The sequence below is a fragment of the Microcaecilia unicolor genome, chromosome 7 (genome assembly GCF_901765095.1).
Source record: "Microcaecilia unicolor chromosome 7, aMicUni1.1, whole genome shotgun sequence".
Classification (NCBI taxonomy): domain Eukaryota; kingdom Metazoa; phylum Chordata; class Amphibia; order Gymnophiona; family Siphonopidae; genus Microcaecilia; species Microcaecilia unicolor.
The window spans coordinates 175,312,109-175,335,558 of NC_044037.1; the positions used below are offsets into that span (position 1 = coordinate 175,312,109).

A 23,450-nucleotide genomic window follows, 5' to 3' on the forward strand; every position below is an offset into this window, starting at 1 on the left:
TCAAGACCTGCAGCAGAGGCTTTCTCTAACCAACAAAGATCACTATACACATAGACAATTACATCACTATTGGTACAGCTTAGACCAAGAGTCATTGGGTACAAAATTGGGACAAAAACTTTGAGAATTCTTAAGAGGGGACGCACACGGTCAAGTTTCCATATCCAGTTTGCACCGGTTCCCTGTTGTCGCTCTGTCCTCTCCGAAACTATGGAGCACTTAAAGAGGCATGGAGCAAAGACTTGGGGTATGAATTGAAGGAGTGAACTTTGCAAAATTGATAAAAGATATCCCCAGGCAAGTGGGCGGGGCGGAGCTACAGGACAGTCAGTACAGGATATTACATAGGGGGATCATAGCGCAACACAAGCAGCAAGAGCTGGTTGGGCACCGGACGCTCAATGTGTAAAGTGCAGGCGAGGGAGAAACACATTTTGCATGCATTTTGGAGTTGTGGTCAAAGTGAAAATATTTTAGAAAGGTTCCATAATTATTTTGAGACTCTCATAGGTCACAGACTAATCCCCTCTTAGAGAGGGGTGTTGTTAACAAAAGGGCAGACCTATTGAGATTTCCAGACAAGAGCATGGATCTATTACTGGGTAAGGCATACGCAGTGGGGAAAAAAATGCATACTAAGACATTGGATGCAAGAGGAACCACCCACTATCTGGTACTGGAGGAATACATTCATGAGTTGATGTTATGTGGGGAGGCTACAGCAGTCCGGGGTACCCCAAAGAAAAGAAAAGCATTTATTCTCTATTGGAACAAATATTTGCAAGTATCTCCCCACAAAGTGAGACGTGCAGTGCTCAATAACTTGTCCATATTATAAGGGGAAGGTGGGGGGGAGTTTAAGTAATTTTAGATTGGGGGATGCTAGTGGGAAATGCACAGATAGGGAGGACCACCACAGAAAGAGCTGCAAAGTGCCAAATGGGGCAGCACACAATAACCCACACTCTGGTAGTTACAGCAAGCGGAGAGGTAGAGGAGCTAAACCATGAAGTAAGAAGAAGGTTCCATAAGAGTAGAGGGGGAGGGGAGGGGCGCATAGCTTTGGAAAGGACAATAGTCCATGCATATAGGAGAGATTTGTGTACTATAAGCTAGAAGAGTAATCCTCTGGAAGAATACATTAAGAGGACTCACCTGCAAATACTGTTGGGGAAAAGACAGGGCAATATTACACAGAGTAAAGCACGAGACATAATTATTGGAGTTTAATATATAGGTTTATTGTTAATCGTTATGCATTTGACCTGTAATTGTACATGAATACGTTCACAAATATATAAGAAGAAAGGAGGGAAGGGATAGGGGAGAAAAGATTGATAAAAACTTTGATGATAGAAGTTTCAGGTTCATTAGTATAAGATAGTATTTTTGTTATCAGATCTATACTGATTGATATGGAAATGTTTAACATGTGCATTCATCAATAAAAATCGTTGAAAAATAAAACAGCTTTTGTTGTGTTCCAAAACAAAATACGCTGATCCCGATGACACTGGTTGTGCTGCAAATACTGATCCCACTTACTCTGTGCTGAAGATATGTGGGAAAGAGCCAGCCCCAACGGAGCAATCATATCCACCCAAACCAGGAAATGATCTGAGACCTCACCCAAGCCAACCACAGATGACAAAACTGAAGAGAACAAAGTGATGCATGTGGGAAAGAGGAACCTAAATTATAGCTATGCAATGCAAGGTTCCACATTAGGTAACGGATCTAGGTGTTGTCATTGATGATACATTGAAACCCTCTGCTCAGTGCACGGTGACAGCTAAGAAAGCAAATAGAATGTTAAGTATTATTAGGAAAGGAATGGAAAACAAAAATGAGGACATTATAATGCCTTTGTATCACTCCATGGTGCAATTGCACCTCGAATACTGTGTTCAATTCTGGTCACTGCATCTTAAAAAAGATATAGTGGAATTAGAAAAGGTACAGAGATGGGCGAGGAAAATGATAAAGGGGATGGAATAACGTCCCTATGAGGAAAGGCTAAAGTGGCTAGGGCTCTTCATCTTGGAGAAAAGACAGTTGAGGGGGAGATATGATAGAGGTCTATAAATAATGAGTGGAGTGGGAATGGGGTAGACTGAATCACTTGTTTACTCTTTCCAAAAATACTAGGACTAGGGGGCATGCAATGAAGCTACAAAGTAGTAAATTTAAAAGGAATCGGAGAAAATGTTTCTTCACTCAACGTACTACTACTTATCATTTCTATAGCACTACTAGACGTACACAGCGCTGTACATTTGAACATGAAGAGACAGACCCTGCTCGACAGAGCTTACAATCTAATTAGGACAGACAAACAGGACAAACAAGAGATAAAGGAATATTAAAGTGAGGATGATAAAATAAGGGTTCTGAACAAGTGAATAAGGGTTAGGAGTTCAAAGCAGCATCAAAAAGGTGGGCTTTTAGTTTAGATTTGAAGACGGCCAGAGATGGAGCTTGACGTACCGGCTCAGGAAGTCTATTCCAGGCATATGGTGCAGCAAGATAAAAGGAACAGAGTCTGGAGTTAGCAGTGGAGGAGAAGGGTGCAGATAAGAGAAGTTTACCCAGTGAATGGAGTTCCTGGGGAGGAATGTAGGGAGAGATAAGAGTGGAGAGGTACTGAGGAGCTGCAGAGTGAATGCACTTATAAGTCAATAAGAGGAGCTTGAACTGTATGCGGAAATGGTTAGGAAGCCAGTGAAGTGACTTGGAGAGGGCTAATATGAGCATAACGACACTGGCGGAATATTAGTTGTGCAGCAGCATTTTGAACAGATTGAAGAGGAGAGAGATGGCTAAGCGAGAGGTGATAAGAGTGTGGATGATGGTTCTGGTAGAGTGCTCAGAAAGGAAAGTGCGAATTTTGGTGATATTATAGGAAAGAAACAACAGGTTTTAGCAGTCTGCTGAATATGTGCAGAGAAGGAGAGGGAGGAGTCGAAGATGACCCCAAGGTTACGAGTTGATTAGACAGGAAGGATGAGAGTGTTATCCATAGAAATAGAGAATGGGGGAAGAGGAGAGGTTGGTTTAGGGGGAAAGATAAGAAGCTCAGTCTTGGTTTAGTTTTAGATGGTGCTGAAATATTCAGGCAGCAATGCCAGACAGGCAGGCTGATACTTTGGCCTGGATTTCGGCTGAGATTTCTGGTGTGGAGAGGTAGATCTGGGAGTCATCAGTGTAAAGATGATACTGAAAACCATGGGATGAGATCAGAGTACCAAGGGAATGTGATGGAGTCACATCCAGGATAGTTGGGTTAAGGCAGTTTCAGTCTGAAATACAAGTCCCAGAAGGCATTGCAGGCAAGGAGCCAGGGGGTGAGATGAAGAGCCCGGACTGGACTCCTAGCTGCAATAGGGGAAGACATGGCTGTAAGCTGGCAGAACGTGTAGATTGGATGTCACTAGGGGGAAAGAGAGATAGGAAACCCTGTGCAGGAGCTCATCATTAGTCTAATGCTCAACTCAGCTGGTATGGGAGTGGGGGAAGCTAATGGAAGGGGAATGATTGGGTGTGAAGGCAGAAGCCAGGGATTGATTAGGCAGGTGGGAAGAAATCCCAGAGAGGAGAGAAGCAGTTGCAGGCTGAAAACCCTTGAGTAAGAGAGATCCCTAAAGTACTGAAGCAGGCTGAAATCCCTTGGGTGTGAGGAAGTCCCAAAAGTATTTGCAGGCTGGAAATCCTTGGGTGAGGGAGGTCCCTAAAGTATTGAATTTACCAGGGAAGCTGATGCAGGGTGAAATCCCTTGGGTATGAGGAGCCCCTATTGAACTCTCCTGAAGGTAAGAGAGTAGAGGTAGAAACTGCTGCTTTGTGATTTAACTGTGATGATGAACTGAATGAACTGCTTCTATTTGGAACTGAACTACTGTTTATTGTGCACTGGATAAAGAGCCCAGACTGGAGCTGACTGTGAGCCTGTATTGAATCCTGGTATGTGCTGATAGCCTACTGCTTAAAGGGGACTATTTGCCACACACTTTCAGGTGGCGTATATGTGCTTAAGATTGAAGGTGAATGCTTCTCTTGGAACTGTGTATCAGGTCTACTAGAAACCTGCATGGAATAAAGTCCTTAAGATTGAAGTTGCTGGTGGACATTTATTTCTTGACTGTACCGGGAGCCCGTGGCTGGAGGAGATTCTTCTATCCTTGGCTGCACATAGAGGTACCTGGTTACAAGAAGAAGTACAGATGGAGAAAAGAAGAGGTCCCAGGACAGATCCATGAGGTACACCAACTGACAGTGGGATAGAAGTAGAGGAGGATCCACTAGAGTATACACTAAAGGTACACTGGGAGAGATAAGAAGAAAACCAGGAATGAATAGAGCCCTGAAATCCAAGTGAAGACAGCTTATCAAGGAGATACATCACCAACGTAGCCCTGATGCGGACGCTGCCCAGCATTCTGTAACTTCTAGAAGCCTTTGGCATGCCCCAGTGTGCATGTGCAAGTGCCTTCCCGCCCTGCAAATCATATGGGACCTGTGGTTGGCTTGGACATAAAAAGCACTGAGAATGAAACTCCTAGGGGAGGTGGAAGGGTATGTGAGAATATTTGTCCTGCTGCCCTCTGAAAACACCTGCTACAGGTAAGTAAATTTGCTTTCTCTGAGGATAAGTAGGACATAGTACAGTGGAACCCCAATATAACACTATGATTGAGATCCATAAAATATCATTATTTTAAATGCAGGGTCATGCTATAGTGGTGTCAATAGAACATAAACACAATTGAACTAAAAACTGATCTTTTGCAAAAGGACCTGTTTGTAAAAAAAGGGGAACCAAGACATGATCATGTTATATGCAGATTCATGTTATTGCGGGGCGTGGTTTTATCGGGGTTACACTATACCTCACACATGGGAATAACGAAGATACATACCTGTAGCAGGTATTCTCCGAGGACAGCAGGCTGATTGTTCTCACATGTGGGTTGGCGTCCACGGTGGCCCAGGAAACGGCAAATATTTTCAGAGCAAAAATAAAAAAGTTTTGCCAGAGCCTTCTGGTGTGCGAACCACGCATACCACGCATGCGCGGATGACTTCCCGCCCGTCGCATGAGCGTTCCCGCTCAGTTTTTTCTTGTCTACGGCGGAGAGACAGCGTACTTCGGTTCATCTATTTATTTTTTGGCCCAGGAAGAGTCTTTCAACGATTTGCGTCATTTCTTTAAAAAACCCCAAAAACTTTTACCTTCCCGTATTTTTTCTTAGTTTTTTAGACCTCTTTTGTAACTTTTCTTTCTTGTTCGAAGCGGCCGTGTTTTAGGCCACTCGGTCAGATCTTATCCCTTTTTCTTTTGTGCCTTTCTTCTTTTCAAAGGCACAATCGTGTCTTTTGATTTTGCCGAAGCTGTTTTTTCTTCCATGTCATCGAAGACACACAAACGTTGTACTCGGTGCAACCGGACCATCTCGGGTACCGATATCCACGCTTGGTGTATCCAGTGCCTTGGGCCCGACCATAGCCCAGTCTGTGTCTTTGCATGAAGAAACGGACTCAAGCGTCACAAGAGGCCCAACGAGAGAAACTTTTTGGGGCTCAGTCCGGTCCTTCGACATCGGTACCGAGGTCGGTGGCATCGACGTCGTGAGCAAAGGTAATGGCTGCAGAACAACCAACTCATGCTGGGAGCAATGAGGCATGCTTGTCCTCTGAGAAACCTAGCTACCAGGCTCACTGAAAACAACAACGGTCAATACAGACTTGCAATGGCAAGGCCAACAAGAACCAATAACACTAATAACAAACTTTCCTGTTGTGAAGGTGGAGCCTAGAACAGAAAAAATGGGCATGGGGAGGAGGAGTTGGATTCTGGCCGCCAAACAAATTTTGCAGAACTGCCTGACCAAACCAGCTCTCACGACGAGTATTCTGTTCAAGGTAGTAATGAGATGTGAATGTGTGGACTGAAGGCTATGTTGCAGCTCTACAAATCTCTTAATTGAGGCTGACCTGAAGTGGGCTATCGACACTGCCATGGCTCTGACACTGTGAGCCGTGACATGATCCTCCAGAGCCAACCCAGCCTGGGCATAAGTGAAAAAGATGCAGTCTGCTAGCCAATTGGATAAAGTGTGTTTACTGATGGCTGTCCTCATCCTGTTTGGGTCAAAAGAAACAAAAGTTGGGTGGACTGACTATGGGCTTTAGTCTGCTCCAGACAGAAGACTAAGCTTGCTTGTAGTCCAAGGTGTGCAGTGCGCTTTTGCCACCAAAAATAGAACCTTCCAGGTCAAGTACTTCCAATGAAAGGAATCAACTGGTTCAAAAGGAACTTACATCAGCTTGGTAAGAATAACGTTAAGATCCCATGACACAGTCAGAGGTTTGACCGGGGGGGGGGGGGGGGGGGGGGGGGGGGGTGGGTTGTCAACAGAAAACCTCTCATGAAGCAAACTAGAAGCTGTACAGCGATGGGCTTGCCTTCTACATGGTTATGGTAAGCACTAATTGAACTGATGTGAACACTTACAGAGCTGGTTTTTAAATCAGACTCAGAAAGGTGTAGAAGATATTCAAGCAGTTTTTGTGTAGGACAAGAGAGAAGATACAGGGCCTAGCCCTCATACCAGACAACAAATATCTTCCATTTAAAAATTATAACACCTCTTAATGGAATCTTTCCTGGAAGCCAGCAGGATTCTGGAGACACCCTCAGGTAGTTGAAGAGATGCAAATTCTAGGCTCTCAATATCCAAGCCATGAGGGCTAGGGACTGAAGGTTAGGATGCAGAAGAGATCCCTTGTTCTGGGTAATGAGGGCCAGAAAACACTTCAACATTCTTCAGAGGACATTTCCAGAAGAAAAGGGAACCAAATCTGTCTCAGCCAGTAAGGCGTGATGGGAATCATGGTTCCCAAATCCTGCTTGAGTTTCAGCACAGTTTTCCCTATTAGAGGGACTGGAGGATATGCAGACAGAAGGCCCTTCCCCAACTAAGAAGCAAGGCATCCGATGCTAGCCTGTTGTGTGATCTGAGTTTGGAGCAGTACTGAGGGACCATGTTGTTGAGATGAGTGGCAAAGAGATCCACTGAAGGGGTGCACCAGACACAGAAGATCTTACAAGCAATGCCCATACTGAGAGACCACTTGTACAGTTGAATCACCCTGCTCAGCCTGTCCATCAGACTGTTGTATTTACCCACCAGGTATGTGGCTCAGAGCACCATGCCATGACTGTTGGCCCTCATCCACATCCTGACTCCCTCTTGATACAAGGAGTAGGATCTCATACCCCCCTGCTTGCTGATATAGTATATGACAACCTGACTGTCTGTTTGAATTAGAACAATTAGGCTCATCAGCTGATCTCTGAAAGCCTTTAAAGCATTCCAGATTGCTTGGAGCTCTAGAAGACTGATGTGAAGCTGGGTCTCCTGAGCAGATAAGTGACACTGGGTGCAGTGGCGTTCCTAGGGTGGCTGACACCCAGGGCGGATCGCCGATGCGCCCCCCCTAGGTGCAGCGCCCCCCCCCCGACAAAACGTCGACCCCCCCCCCGGGTGCATTTTTACCTGCTGGGGGGGGGGGGGGTGCCGCGCGCCTGTCGGCTTCGCTCGTTCCATGCTCCCTCTGCCCCGGAACAGGAAGTAACCTGTTCCGGGGCAGAGAGAGAGAGAGAAAGAACGGAACGAGCGGCGCCGACAGGCGCGCGGCACCCCCCCCAGCAGCGTGCACCCGGGGCGGACCGCACCCACCGCCCCCCATAGGAACGCCACTGCCTGGGTGTGAAGCCCCTCTGCATGAGCTCCCCATCCCAGATTGGATGTATCTGTGGTCGGTATCTTCTGGGGTGGAGGAATTTGGAATGGAAGTCCCAGAGTCAAATTGGATTGACTTATCCACCAGAGAAGGGACTGAGCCAACTCTGTTGTGACTGAGATAATATCCATAAGGTTCCCTGTGGCCTGATACCACTGGGAAGCAAGGGTCTATTGGGTGTGACATACACTGTGGAGGACACGTGGCCAACAACCTCAACATCTACCGATCTGTGACCTGCTGGCTGCGCTGAACCTGAGTGGTGATGCCAATGAGGGCATCCTCCTGCACCTGAGGCTAGTAGGCTCAAGCTTGAACCATGTCTAGTAGGGTTCCAGTGTACTCCAGTTGATGAACTCGGAGCAGATGGGACTTGAGGTAGTTGATTTCAAACCCTAGTAGCTCTGACACTTGAATAATTCTCTGCATTGATTCTTGAGCACTCTCCTTTGATGTGCTGTTGACCATCCAACTGTTCAGACAGGGAAACACGTGAACTCCCAGTCTGCATAGCAACGCAGAGACTACTGCTAGGCATTTTGTAAACACTCCCTGGGCACGGACGAGAGGCCCAAAGGCAGGATGCAATACTAGTAATGGTGTTTCCCCACCCAAAATATGAGCTACTTCCTGTGATACTTTTTTTTCTTTATTTATCAGTTTCATATATTTACAAGAATACATTATTGAGAAAGCAAAACATTTAAACATATTGCAAGAAATTTTCCAAAATGGAATATTAAACAAGTTTCACATATCATTCAAAAATAAAATAAAGTTAAAGAAAGGCTTAACAGTATAAATCGCTATTTTCCTAATTATCTCATTTTAAGACTAATCAGAACTACTTAGCTCCAACACAAATTATAAGACCTTTTTCTGAGTAATAATTGTTTCAAATGCTCAGAAACAAAAATACATACTTAACCCCTAGATATTTTACATTGCATTGCATGGATAGTTTAGGTTGAAGGAGGCCACCCAAGGCTAATGTATCAGATCTTAATGCCAACTGTTCACCTTCTCCTCCAACTGTTCACCTTCTAGTTTCCTTGCCTCTGATCATCCCTCCTCTGATCACCATCTTATAACTTTCACACTTAAATCTCCTCCCTCCCAGTCCCGTCCTATCCTATCTAATTTATCTAGGAATCTCCACGATATTGACCCTTCATCTCTATCCTCCCATGTTTCAAACCTCCTCTCTACTGTGGCACCATCCACGTCTGTCAACGAGGCTGTTTCTTCTTACAACAATACTCTATCCTCTGCCTTAGACACTCTTGCACCTTTGATGACCCGCCCTGCAAGGCGTACAAAACCCCAACCTTGGCTGACTTCTAATATCCGCTACCTACGTACCTGTACCCACTCCGCCGAACGCCTCTGGCGGAAATCTCGGGCCCTTGCTGATTTCTTACACTTTAAGTTCATGCTGACCTCCTTCCAATCTGCTCTTTTACGTGCCAAACAGGATTATTATATCCAACTGACCAACTCTCTTGGCTCTAATCCTCGACTTCTCTTCACCACATTGAACTCTCTCCTCAAGGTGCCCCCTCCCCCAACTCCCCCTTCATTATCTCCTCAGACCCTTGCTGAATTCTTTCACAACAAGGTTCAAAAGATAAACCTTGCTTTCTCTACCTCACCAGCTCTCCCTCCACTAGTCCGTTCCCCTCTCTATCCTTCCCCTCATTCCCTTTCCTCCTTTCCTGAAGTTACTATTGAGGAAACTACACTTCTCCTTTCTTCCTCAAAATGTACCACCTGTTCCTCTGATCCCATTCCCACCCACCTTCTTAATGCCATCTCTCCTACTCTTATTCCTTTTATCTGTCACATTCTCAACCTCTCACTTTCCACTGCGACTGTCCCTGCTGCCTTTAAACATGCTGTGGTCACACCTCTCCTTAAGAAGCCTTCACTTGACCCTACTTGTCCCTCTAATTACCGACCCATCTCCCTCCTTCCTTTTCTCTCCAAATTACTTGAGCGTGCTGTTCACCGCCGCTGCCTTGATTTTCTCTCCTCACATGCTATTCTTGACCCACTACAATCTGGTTTTCGCCCTCTCCACTCAACCGAAACTGCGCTTACTAAAGTCTCCAATGACCTATTACTGGCTAAATCCAGAGGTCAATATTCCATCCTCATTCTTCTTGATCTTTCCGCTGCTTTTGACACTGTCGATCACAGCATATTCTCGATACCCCTGTCCTCACTTGGATTCCAGGGCTCTGTCCTTTCCTGGTTCTCTTCCTACCTCTCCCTCCGCACCTTTAGTGTTCACTCTGGTGGATCCTCTTCTACTTCTATCCCTCTGCCTGTCGGCGTACCTCAGGGTTCTGTTCTTGGTCCCCTCCTCTTTTCTATCTACACTTCTTCCCTTGGTTCATTAATCTCATCCCATGGCTTTTCCTACCATCTCTATGCTGATGACTCCCAAATCTACCTTTCTACCCCTGATATCTCACCTTGCATCCAAACCAAAGTTTCAGCGTGCTTGTCTGACATTGCTGCCTGGATGTCTCAATGCCACCTGAAATTAAATATGACCAAAACCGAGCTTCTCATTTTCCCCCCCAAACCCACCTCCCTGCTCCCCCCGTTTTCTATTTCTGTTGATGGCTCTCTCATTCTCCCTGTCTCCTCAGCTCGAAACCTTGGGGTCATCTTTGACTCTTCTCTCTCCTTCTCTGCTCATATCCAGCAGACCGCCAAGACCTGTCGTTTCTTTCTTTACAACATCCGTAAAATCCGCCCCTTTCTTTCCGAGCACTCTACCAAAACCCTCATCCACACCCTTGTCACCTCTCGTTTAGACTACTGCAATCTGCTTCTTGCTGGCCTCCCACTTAGTCATCTCTCCCCTCTCCAGTCGGTTCAAAACTCTGCTGCCCGTCTCATCTTCCGCCAGGGTCGCTTTACTCATACTACCCCTCTCCTCAAGACCCTTCACTGGCTCCCTATCCGTTTTCGCATCCTGTTCAAACTTCTTCTACTAACCTATAAATTTATTCACTCTGCTGCTCCACAGTATCTCTCCACACTCGTCCTTCCCTACACCCCTTCACGTGCACTCCGCTCCATGGATAAATCCTTCTTATCTGTTCCCTTCTCCACTACTGCCAACTCCAGACTTCGCGCCTTCTGTCTCGCTGCACCCTACGCCTGGAATAAACTTCCTGAGCCCCTACGTCTTGCCCCATCCTTGGCCACCTTTAAATCTAGACTGAAAGCCCACCTCTTTAACATTGCTTTTGACTCGTAACCACTCGCCTCCACCTACCCTCCTCTCTTCATTCCCGTTCACATTAATTGATTTGATTTGCTTACTTTATTTATTTTTTGTCTATTAGATTGTAAGCTCTTTGAGCAGGGACTGTCTTTCTTCTATGTTTGTGCAGCGCTGCGTATGCCTTGTAGCGCTATAGAAATGCTAAATAGTAGTAGTAGTAGTAGTAGTAGAAACTCCTTCCTTCTAGCCTGGGTCTGTTTTGTAACGTCTGGAAAAGCAAACACTTTTTTCCCATAAAAAGGAACTTGTAAATTCTTTAATGCCATTTTTCTAACTGAGTCCAGGTCTTGTTGGAAAATAAAGGATACCAAAAGAGTTTGTCTTTCAGTTATTTCAGTTAAAGAAGAATCTAGTAACTGAGAAACATTTAAATCAGGCTGTTCTTGTGGTAAAGCTCGAGTGTTATCCTTCAAACCTCTGGATGGTAAGTAATATACTTTGTTCAACGGAGGTATATTGTCCTCTGTAAATTTCAAATTTTCCACCAAATACTGTTTGAAAATTTGTAAAGGAGAATAAACTGGAGTTCTTGGAAAATTCAATAAGCGCAAATTGAGTCTTCTATTATAATTTTCAAAATACTCCAATCTGTTGTAAATCGATATATTATCTTGTATAAGTTTTGCAGAAATTTCTTTCATTTTTACATTTTCATCAGTTAAATGGTGTATTTTTTCTGAGACTTCATTTTTCATTACTGTAAGGTCTTTAGATAAAGTCTGAACGTTACTCACAAGAGAGTCGATCTTGCTAGTCGATGCTAAGACTGTCTGAAGTATCTCCCATATAGTCTCAAGTGTTACCGGCGCTTTCTGGGCCTTGGATGGCAAAAAGGCACCGACTGGGGATATCGCTATGGGGCCCAGCTGGGTCACCGCTACATCGTCTTCTCGGTTTTGCGGATCCCCTCCATAGTCGATTCCAGTCGGTTGCGGCGGTTGAGAACTCGTTGGAGGGGACAACGAAATATCCTGTCCCAAAAGCTCAGCCTCTCCTGTTGCTAGTAGCTCAGCGGGACCTCCAGACACCGTCTTCGCGATTCCCGCGAGAAAGCTATCGAGCGTCTGCTGGGTCGGTGTAGAGGTAAGAGCCGTCTGAGCTCCGGCTCTAACAAACGCTTTCCTCTTTGTATGCGGCATATTTTAAAACAGGCAAACAGATTATTTTAGGAAATAGAGGAAGCGCTTGAACTCCTGCAACCACCTCGATGTTACTCGCATAGAGATGTAACTGCCGCCATCTTGCTCCGCCCCCACCCTACTTCCTGTGATTCAATGTATTTGGATGTGGGTATAACCATCCTTCAAGTCCAAAGAGCATAGAAAATCATTTTTCAGGATCATGGGATGAAGGGTGCCCAAGTCATTCAGAACTTTTCTTTGACCAGATATTTGTTCAGGGCCCTTAGGTCTAGGATGGCACGAAATCTCCCCCTTTTTTGAGAATGAGGACACACTTAGCACTTCCTGGTGCTGAGAGCCGAAAGTTGGTTTGATGTTCTTGGTGGTCAATTTGGAGGAAGTTGATGCCACTTGAGGATGTAACCCACCTGGACTATTTGCAGAACCCACCAGTCTGAGGTTACAAGGGGACGCTTTTCCTGGCAATAATTCAGCCTCCCTTCTACTGGTAGGTTGTCTGGGACAGATACTTTTTACTTTGGCTTTGCTCTACTGGAGCCACCCAAAACCTCATCCTCTACTTAGACTGGGGAGCTGGCTGGGGTTTTTGAGTCTGCTGTTGCTGAAAACAGGAGCGCGGAGGCTGGGCTTGTTGCGAAGGGCGGGACAAAGGGAACCTTTGAGAGTAGTAGGTACTCTTTCAACTTCTGTCTGAAAACCTCTGAGAAGTGGAGGTCTCAGGAGTGGGCCGAGTCAGGAACTTGATGCTATCAGTTGTATTCTTTATGAGGCCTGCCACCCACCATGTCTCCCAAAAGATTATCGCCTCGGCAAGGGACATCTGTCAACTTTTCTTGAACTTCTGGTTCAAGGTCCAAGACAAGCAGCCATGAGAGTCTGTGCATGCCAATACTTATAGCAGAAATTCTGGATACCATATCAAAAGTATCAAAATTGGCCCTAGCCAGGTGTTTTCTGCACTCTTTCTGCTTATCGGCTATCTGACGAAGGTGTGCGGTCTGCACCGGCAGGAGAGTGACTGCAAACTCAAGCACACTGTTCACCAAGGTCTTCAAGTAAATGCTCATGTTTAGCTGGTAAAACTGGATGCAGGAGATGAGCATCAAGCCCTGAAAAACTTTTCTCCCAAAAGATTCCAGAGCGTGAGCATCCCTGCCTGGGGGAGCCGAGAAATGGTCCTCGAGCTTCTGACTCTTTTGAGAGTGGATTCGACCACCATGGAATAGTGCAGAAGCTGTGGATTCTCGAATCGTGAATCTTCTGGACTCTATACATAAAGTCTGCATTCGTAGTATCAATCTGCACAGAGAGCATGGTTTCCTAATTCTTTATCTATGCATCCTTAAAGATGTTGTAAATGGGCACTATCACTACTTTCTTAGGAAGGGAGTCATAGTCAAGAACGTCCAACATCTTGGCCCCAGGCTTGTCCTTTACCTCCAACTTAAATTGAATGATCTCCACCATTTCCCTCAAAAAATCTACAAAAGAGAGCTCCTCTGGGGGAGACGTTCTCCTTTCCTGAGGTGGGGAGGGGTCTGAAGGTAGCCTAAGGTGCCTCTCCTCTGAGAAGTTCTCTAGCTCAACCTCTGATCCCCAGCAGCTGTCTGACTCAGACTCAGCAAAATATTTCTCATGGAAAGCCTCAGTCTGCAAATGCCTCGGTCTTCTGAACGGATGGCCAGGCTCTGGGCAACAGCATCAAGGTGCAGGTCCTCTCCTGGACTCCAGGGTCTCTTCCTCCCCATTCGGGCTAGAGAGAAGTACTGCATCGGTTGGTGCCGGCTATGATGCCTGGTGAGGCACAAATATCGTTGAATGGCCAACAGGCAAGGCATGAATCTCCATGATGGGGCAGAAGCGGCAGCATAGTTTGTGCCAGTGCCCTCTATGCCTTGATGTCATGATGATCCAGGATGTGCCCCAGCTTCTCTTGTAGCATGACCCACAGCCACTCAAGGGCAGGCATTCGTAGAGGTGGGATTGGTGCTGGTGTGGAGACAGTCTGCGAAGATGTCAGAGCCATGGGGAGACTGGCACATCGGCACTGCTTCTATGGATGGGGCACAATGCTCCTGGCGCCAATGCTTCTTGGGTACAGACAATGGTGGTGTCCCAGAGCTCTTAGCATTGTATTTCAAGAAGGACCAATGTTGGTGCTTCCTCACCTTCACTCAGTGACCAGCATCAGAGTCCTTCAGAGCCGATGAGGACAAGGCGGAATCCACATGAGTCCATAGTATTGAGTCTGAGGATGCTGTGCCCAGATTGGCGCTAGCGGTACTTGATGTCAAGACAGGAGGAGACCGCCTCATTGCTGAAGCATCTCCAGTGTCCGGTGTGCTCCAGAAACCATGGAGGCCAACGCCTTCGATGCTGATGTCGATGGACCAGATTTCTGCATACTGAAAAGCCTCTCATGCAAGGCCTCTCTACTTTTTTGTGTTCCGCATTTGAGCACAAAGAGAACAATTAGTGGACTTTTGATCAGGTCCCAGACATGTTAGGCACATGCCATGTGCGTCAGTCACAGACATGGTCCTAACAGTCTGTGCACTATTTAAACCCTCTAGCAGGTTTTTGGGACATCTCAAGAAAAATAGCAGCAGTGAAATCAAATGGCTCATTTGTTGAAAAGATAGTTTTTTTAATCTCCCAGCTGGAAGCTCAGGCCTAAAATAGTTGTGAGACATGAAAAAATACAGAAATTGAAAAAGGCTAAAATACTAAGAAAAAAACAGGAGAGAGAAAAAAAGACTAAAGAAAAAAAAAAAAAAAAAAGAAAATCCCATGATACTCAAGAGGCAGGAAGGCAAAAATCTCTCTCAGAGGAAAACACTTGCTGTCGCAATTGAAGGCATGTATTCACAGTTCCGCAGAGAAAGTGAAACAGCGGGTCTCATAAAACTCGGGCAGGCAGGAAGGCAATCACGCATGCACGGTGAAGGCCTGCAAGAGGCTTCTAAAAGTTACAGAACTCTGGGTAGCGTCCACACCAGGGCACATGTAAGATCCTGCTTGTCCTTGGAGAAAATCCTTTATAAAATTACCCCATCATGTGCGAATAGAGAAAGGCGACTTATAAACAGGGCAAATAAACATATTGTAGAATGATACATTGAATCAATGAATGCTGTAAGCTATTCATCATCTCTATCATAGTATTTCCACCTATTTTACAATACACTTATGGATACAGAAAGAACCCAAGTCACAACTGCATCAAAAAGTAAAGCAAAATATGTCAGAACGCTTTCTTATTGCATGCAGTTGATATGTTTTTTTTTTATGTCAATGAGACAGAAAAGGAACAGTTAGCTTTTGAATAGTAGTTGTTTTCATGGTATATAGCAGTGCTTCTCAATTCTCTTCTGAAGGCACACCTAGCCAATTGGGTTTTTAGGATTACCACAATGAATACACATGAGATAGATTTGCATACAATGAGTATCCAGTACATGCAAATCTATCTTGTGCATATTCTTTACGGTAATCCTGAAAACCCAAATTGCTAGGAGTGCCTCCCGGAGAGGTCTAAGCAACATTGGTATATAGATGATCTGTAGAATATACATTTCTGAGATTTTAACTTACCGCATAAAAGAGAAAAGTGGGTTCACATTTTCCTCTATAGTTTTCCAGGGAATCGACACTGTCTGCTTCAGCCTAGAGTAAAGCCATTTCTTCAAAAATTAGTTATATGACACACATTAGGCAGTTATCAGCTGAAATATGGTAGAACATCAAAACTTGTATAGCAATGTGGGACTGGAAAAAACTAGACTGGAAAAGTATATACTCTGTGGACTACACATAGTTTCCAAACTCTTCTTTTACATTGAGCACAAACTTCCAAAATGTATACAAGTATGTGTGAGAGAAAGCATGGGGGAGGCTGCATGTTATGGTGTCATTTTTATGTTCCTGCTATATCTTACATATATACAGTAGATGACATACTGCTCATATATATTAAAGGGATATTCTCTCTCTGCTTTCTAATCTTTCCCCCATTCAGCACATCCTACTCAATCCTCTTCCACACACAGAATAATATCAAGCTGTTTGTTGTCTTTTTGCTGTATTAGCCTGTACACACCACTTTGGCTTGTCAGTCATATAAGGTTGTATAGAAAATCTAAATAAACCATAAGATTGTAAATTATGCAAACATAATGTTTGTTGAAATATAAATCTGCCTCCTAACTCACTCAGAGATACCCAAAGAGGAAATCTACATATTAAATTTTGGTGCACCTAGGTGACTTCAAGGAGCTGCCCATACCTGGATAAGGGCCCCACAAGGCTTCCCTATCCCCTGCCCGTTCCCCCAACCCCTTCCAACAGTCATAACAGTCTGATCACAAAAAACCAACCTGTACAAAAAGGCATACCACAATGATCTAGCCTAAATTCCAGATAACGAAACTTATACCAAAACTGGACAAAACTGAACCCTGGATACTTGATTGCTTAATTTACTCTATCACCATTGAACTTTAATGCAATACCACTTTATTTCTCCTTCCGGAAATGAACTCTCTATACCTGACTGCTTAAAGTACTCTGTCACTTATGAACTTTAATGCAATACCACTCTGTATTTACTACTACTTACTACTACTTAACATTTCTAGAGCGCTACTAGGGTTACGCAGCGCTGTACAGTTTAACAAAAAAAGGACGGTCCCTGCTCCAAGGAGCTTACATTCCGATAATGGCGATCGCCACTATGGCATAATGTAAGCCACATTGATCCTGCAAATAGGTGGGGGAAATGTGGGATACAAATGCAATAAATAAATAAATACATAATTTGTTTTGGTCCAACAAAAGATGCTAGAACCCCCAAACTAACCATTCTGTTAAAAAAGTTATTATTTATTGTTTCATATCTTTGCAGTAGCCTTAACTGCAATACTGCTAATTAACTCCTTACCACAGCAAAATGCAGGAGGTCATCCCCAAGTTCATTTTTTATCTTTCTGAAGAGGCTAATGGCTGTTTTACATGGGCCGCACCAAGCCTGATAAACGTCTACCACTGCAAAAAAGATTCCATAACAATGTATCACAACAGAGTTTTCTCATGGACTTTAAACAACTTATACCTATACCAGCTAACGGAGCAAATTTAGAGCTTTCGTTTCCCCTAAGTTATCTAACCTGTTCTGTTTTTCATTCTGGGTTCAACTCGCTCAAAATATTTTTGATTGTGGAAGGCTGGCTAGCAGCACTCCTACATTTAATTCAGGTTCTTGTGCTCAGGTACAAGCGTCTTCACTTGCTAGCTCTTCATTACCTATTCTCTCTCATCTCCCCCTATACTCTACCTCTTGAACTCCACTTTTCAAATAAATTTATTATATTTATTTATTTATTAGGATTTATTTACTGCCTTTTTGAAGGAATTCATTCAAGGTGGTGTACAGTAAGAATAAATCAAACATGGTCATGTGATGCCGTGCTAGCGAGCGGGTGTTGTCGGGAAGAGCTCCTGTGCCCCAACCTCGAATTTTGCTTAAATTAAGGCACATTTCTGGACTGTATTTGTGAAAGTGGCAATATTGTATTAAGATTCTTTCAGCTACGAGTGCGGATTGGTGTGATAACGTTGATAGCTGCAAAACACAACGTAGAGAGAAAGAGAAATCGTGCTGCAGTGATCTTAAAAAGGCGGATGCAGCAGGGCTGACTACAGTAAGCTCAGCTTGGGTTACCGAGGTCAGACAGGCCATAGATGAATCGCTGGATAGCCATTTGCAGAAAGTAACGGATAAGTTGGATATCGTTGGTGGCCGGTTGGAATCTCTGCGGGGAGAATTTTCAGTATGCTGCCTGCATGTCTCTGATCTTGAAGACCGCATGCAGCACCTCGCCATGTCCAATGAGGATTTACAAACAAGACTTTGAGGATTGGAGGGAAAAATGGATGATATCGAAAATCGATCCAGAAGAGGAAATTTAAGATTGGTGGGCTTACCTGAGACAATCGCGGAGCCGGAGCTCAGAAAGTTCTTGGAATAGTGGTTAGTGTCTACTTTGCAATTGCATTCTGATGCAGGCCCTTTGCGGATTGAGAGGGCTCATCGGCTGGGCCCTCATTGACCCACAGATGCACGGCCTCGAATGGTCATACTTAAATTACTTAACTATGTTCACAAAGCAAATATTTTGCAGGCCATACGCAGCAAGGGGCCACTTACCTATGACAATAACACCATACTATGTTTCCAGGATTTTTCCTCAAATGTTTCCTTTTTGCGGAAGGCATATGCTCTGGTATGTGCAGAGTTACACCAGCATCACAGTCAGTTTGCACTCTTATATCCAGCGCGTCCGAAGGTGTTTACTGAAGGGAAGCCACAACTGTTTCAGTTGGCTGAAACAGCTAAAGCCTTTCTTCAAACTTTGCCATCCACGAGTGCTCAATCTTAATTGCTGACATTGCAGTGGACAGGATTGTTTGGATTTATGTTTGGACGTGTGCCAGGATGGCTGTCGTAATTCATTCAGTTGCTGGTATTTCTTGATGCTGATTCCATTGTCTTTGATGGAAGTGCTATTAAGGCTTTGATTGGAACAGCCCATTTTCTATGTGATTCAGATTTTCATAGTTATACATTTGTTGAAGCAGAAGAGTTGTGATTTTGTTTGGAGGAGCTGTGGAAGTTGCTCCTATCTAACTCTGGGGCCTACATGCTGTGAATCATAGGAGCCAACTTTTCAAAATGATTGGGGGTGCTGAAAATGGTTTTATTTTTTTTTTTACAGGCAGTGTGTGTTTCCCCCCCCCCCCCCCCCACTTAAAATTCTGTCTGCTGCAGTCTTCACCTGGGCAGTGGCAGTACCACTCATAGGCTGCCTGCAACCTGCACCAAGACTTCTTTCCTGAACAGTCCCTCCCCTCAGTCCCCCTGTACTGTGCAAATATAAAGAGATGCCTTGTAACGCTATAGAAGTGATAAGTAGTAGTAGTAGATGCAAATTTAAAAAACTGACATATTTCAATCACTATACTATATGCTAACAAATACAAATAAAACAAAAAATTGAAAATATGATATTTTATTGGACTAAATACATTTTTCAATTAGCTTTCAGAAGCCAAAACCTCTTTCCTCAGGTCAGGACAGTATACTGCTATAATGGTATTCTGTTCTGAGAAGTTCTGAGAGAAGAGGACATTTCTCTGGTAAGTGAACGCTACTTTGCTTTGTGCTTTGGGAACTTAAAGATTGGGGTTTAAAGGAGGAATTGTAGGTTAGTGTTAGGCAAAATTAAAAAGCAAATTTCAACGGCTAACAGAAAACAGCTAATCTCCATAGTCTTTTCCACTTAGTTTTAAAAGCTTTGTACCACAGCATTAACAGATAGAATCTAACAGCCACTGCAGGATCTAGGTCTCAGTGAGTGACAAACATTTCTAGGAGATGAGACCAACTGTCCCTCGACAAAGCTTCACAGCGAAACAGAACCTGTCAGGACAATAAGGGCTCCTGGGATTGCTCAAGACAGACACATACAGATAAGTGTTTGAAAGTGTCTTCTTGCATAAATGTAAAGCAAGACGACCAAACTTCCACTGATTTTATAGCGGTCACTCAATTGCACAAATTTTGGTGATTATTTTTTAACACATCAGAAAGGAAAAGGAAAAAAATAAAAAAAATTTTGTGGATGGTAGGGGGTTGTCTATGATTAGAACAGTCGCAGGAAATTGGCAGCAGAATCTGCCATTCAAAGCGATAAATATGAGACTTCCCTTGAAACACATATATTGAGTGACCTGCTTATTGTTTTCTACTTTTGTATACAAAAATTTTTTTGTGGTTCACACAGAGTAAGTAGAGTGCCATTTTGAAGTTTTACAGCATCTACAGAAGCAGCAGTGGCTTGGGTAGCGGCGGGAGGGAGGTGTGGAAAATATGCCGTGGCACCCATGCTAGATTGCTGCAGTGCCCTGGGGTGTTGTGGCGCACAGTTTGGAAACCGATGGCTTAGTGGTTAGAGTTCCAGGCTGATAACTAGAGAAGCCAGGTTCAAATTGTGCTCCAGCTCCTTGTGATTTTGGACAAGTCACTTAACCCTAACTGCATCATGTACAAAATCAGCTTGTAAGCTTTCCAGGGACAGAGAAATACCTAGTGTACATGAATGTAACTCACCTTGAACTACTCTTGAAAAATGTAAGATAACTGTAAATAAATAATAATTGCCTTCTATAACTATTTGATCTATTTTCCCTTATAATATAAATTCCTATTTCATAACCTCCTATGGATTCCACTGCATTTTTGCCTTCTGTTAGTGGGCAATAGAAAAGAAGAAGAAATGCTGACCTAATGCCCCGATTACTCTCATGATCCTTCCTTACCGCCCAACTATCCTCAGCCTCCTTCTGTCTTTAATATCCATCTCTTGACTAGGCTATAAGCTCCAATGAGCATGGACTGTCTCTTCTATGTGTCTGTAAAGTGCTGTGTTTAAATAGTACTAGTGGAAATGGATGGCGGAATTTGAGGGAGATAAAGCTGAAGAAGTAAAAGAGAGAACACAGAGAGTAGAAGGAAAAGTGAAGGAAAATCCAACAAAGGGAGGGGAGGTTGGATATTTGTATTTACTGGTAAATAAGACATTGTCATTGATAACTGTTAGTGTTATTGCAGATAAGTGCATCAGTGACTGCATAGTGATATCTGCAACTACCATGGATGCCATAAAACAGTGAGTGAATCTGGTCCTATCCCACACTATCTCTACACTTAATCCCAGTGTGCACAAAACCCAAGTGTTCCAGATATAGAATGATACAGAAACGTATTGCATTATTTATGCTGGACTCATCCTAAGAAGCAGCTTAAAGAGGCTTTAAACAATTTTTCCAAAAATGCAAGCTCTAATATGCACTAGTTACCACAACCAGTAAATATCTTTCTGCTCAAAACCTTTCCAAACAGTGTCTTTGGGCAAAATTAACTGCTTTGATGTCATTCTTCTTTTCTAACATCAGTAGAATTACTAATTTATTTCTTGTACCTAATTTTAATCATCTTAAGTACAGACAGGAAGAGTTGCATTTATGCTAATGAAAGTTATTATCCACTGGAAAAATAAAGTTGCATACTTGTAACAGATATTTTCTACGGACAGCAGGATCCTACACCCACACTAATGGTGACATCATCTGGATGGAGCTGAGAATAGCTTCCTAAAAAAACCCAGAAATCTCTGGAAGAGCTTTCTGAGGCTGAAGAGTAGCTCTTGCCCTGTTTATTGTAACACCTGTTACAGGTGTGCAACTTTGTTTTCTTTATGTGAAGATCGCTAGAGCCACACTACTAGTGGCACCCTAGATGCAAAGGGTAATTCTGACAACTCATATTCTGTAATCCAAGCTATTTTGGAGGAGGTTCACTGAAGCACTAAACTGTCAAATTGCTAAGAACTGCTTGACCAACTGCTTGTCTGCAGAGGATGGATGAGTAATACAAAAATGCTTTGTGAATGTACATATGGAGGTGATGTAGCCACTTTATAGATTGCCTCCAATGATGATCTCTACCAGCTGCACTCTGTTGTGTTGCAGCTCTGAATATCTTAGGAATTTAATTAATTCCTTGTCAAACCCCTCAAGACATCCTTTTCACATAGTCAATAAACTTACACCACAACCCACTAACTGCTTATTTTCTCCTCCTCCTTCAGCCAATTCTTTGGCTCAATATTTTGTGTCCAAGATTGAACTTCTTCGTAGCTCAGTATCCGGGTCCTGTTCTTCTACTGAACCTTCCTCTCCTTCCCACTGAATTTCTCCTAGTCCTTTCCCTATCCATCCCCTCTCTTGACCATGGACTTCCTTTGAAGTTCCTACTACTGATTCCTTCTCTACTGTTTTGGCCTCTATGTGGCCTACAACCTGCTCTCTTGACCATAGGCGCCCGGTATAAGAGGCTTGGAGAGGCTAAGCCTCCCCCCTGCTGCAGCAGAATGGATCAGCTGTGGAGCCCAGCTGCTCTGAGGGGATTAAATTGTTGATTTACCTCCATCCTCACAGCAGGAGCTGCAGTGAAAGCCCTCTAGCAGTTGTAGAAATTGGTTTATGGTTTGTTTACCTTACTGCTGGGAAAGCAGGGGGGGGTTGGCTGGAGGTGTCCTGGGTTGCCAGGGAGATATTTAACCAGGATGACTTCCTGACCTACACTGAGGACAGATAGCAGCAGAACGGATACTGGGCCAGCATGATCAGAAAAAGTCACCAGACAACAAAGGTAGAAAAGATCATTTTATTTTCATTATAGTGTTTGGAATATGTCCACTTTGAGAATCAGGTGCTCAACATTAAAAGTTTATATTTATTTACTTATTTATGGCATTTTATCCCACATTAAACATGAATTAGGGTGTTTTGTGGCTCTACATGAGAATTGTGTGATCCCTTGTTTCATATTGTTGACAGTCTGCATTTTCCGTATAGGTGGTATATTGGTGTATTAGGTTCTGCCCAGTGTAATATTTATGATACAGTAAGGTTCTGAGTGTGTTTTTGCACAAAGTTGTGCATAGTGTTTTCTAGTTGAGCGATTGTGGCTAGTATATGCTTTGAGCAACCACTTTATTCTTTGACATATGATACATATCTAATATCTAAATTTAATAAAAGGTATTAATTATGACTTTTATTTTTATTTATTTATTTTTTCTGTGTGTTATCAGACAATTATGGATTTAAGCTCCACCCCTGGCCCCACCCCTAACTCCACCCCCTTTAGCCTCCCCAAACAGTTGGGCCACCGACCGCCTACGCTCTTGACCCTTTGCCCTCTTCATGGCTTAGGGTTTCTTCTCTTGGTTTGCTCCCGCTCACAATGATGATAGTTAATCATAGTCTGTTCATCTGGTCATGCCCCCATGATTACTTGTCATGGGATATTCTTGACATTCTGATGTCACCTATATTTTAAAATTAATTCTTATTAAAATGTCAATAACATCTATTGCAACAACATAAGTACATAAGTAATGCCACACTGGGAAAAGACCAAGGGTCCATCGAGCCCAGCATCCTGTCCACGACAGTGGCCAATTCAGGCCAAGGGCACCTGGCAAGCTTCCCAAACGTACAAACATTCTATACATGTTATTCCTGGAATTGTGGATCTTTCTCAAGTCCATTTAGTAGTGATTTATGGACTTGTCCTTTAG

General features: G+C 43.8%; 1 protein-coding gene across 1 annotated transcript in view; it reads right to left on the bottom strand.

Moving 5' to 3' along the window:
• NME9 (NME/NM23 family member 9) overlaps positions 1-23,450 on the bottom strand; it is a 330,355-nt gene that overhangs the window by 288,400 nt on the left and 18,505 nt on the right. Inside the window, exons 3-4 of the mRNA XM_030210834.1 lie at positions 17,186-17,289; positions 15,841-15,912 (exon numbers count right to left, since the gene is read on the bottom strand). Of these exons, the coding sequence (XP_030066694.1) occupies positions 15,841-15,912; positions 17,186-17,289 (176 nt within the window). The remainder of the gene's footprint in view (positions 1-15,840; positions 15,913-17,185; positions 17,290-23,450) is intronic.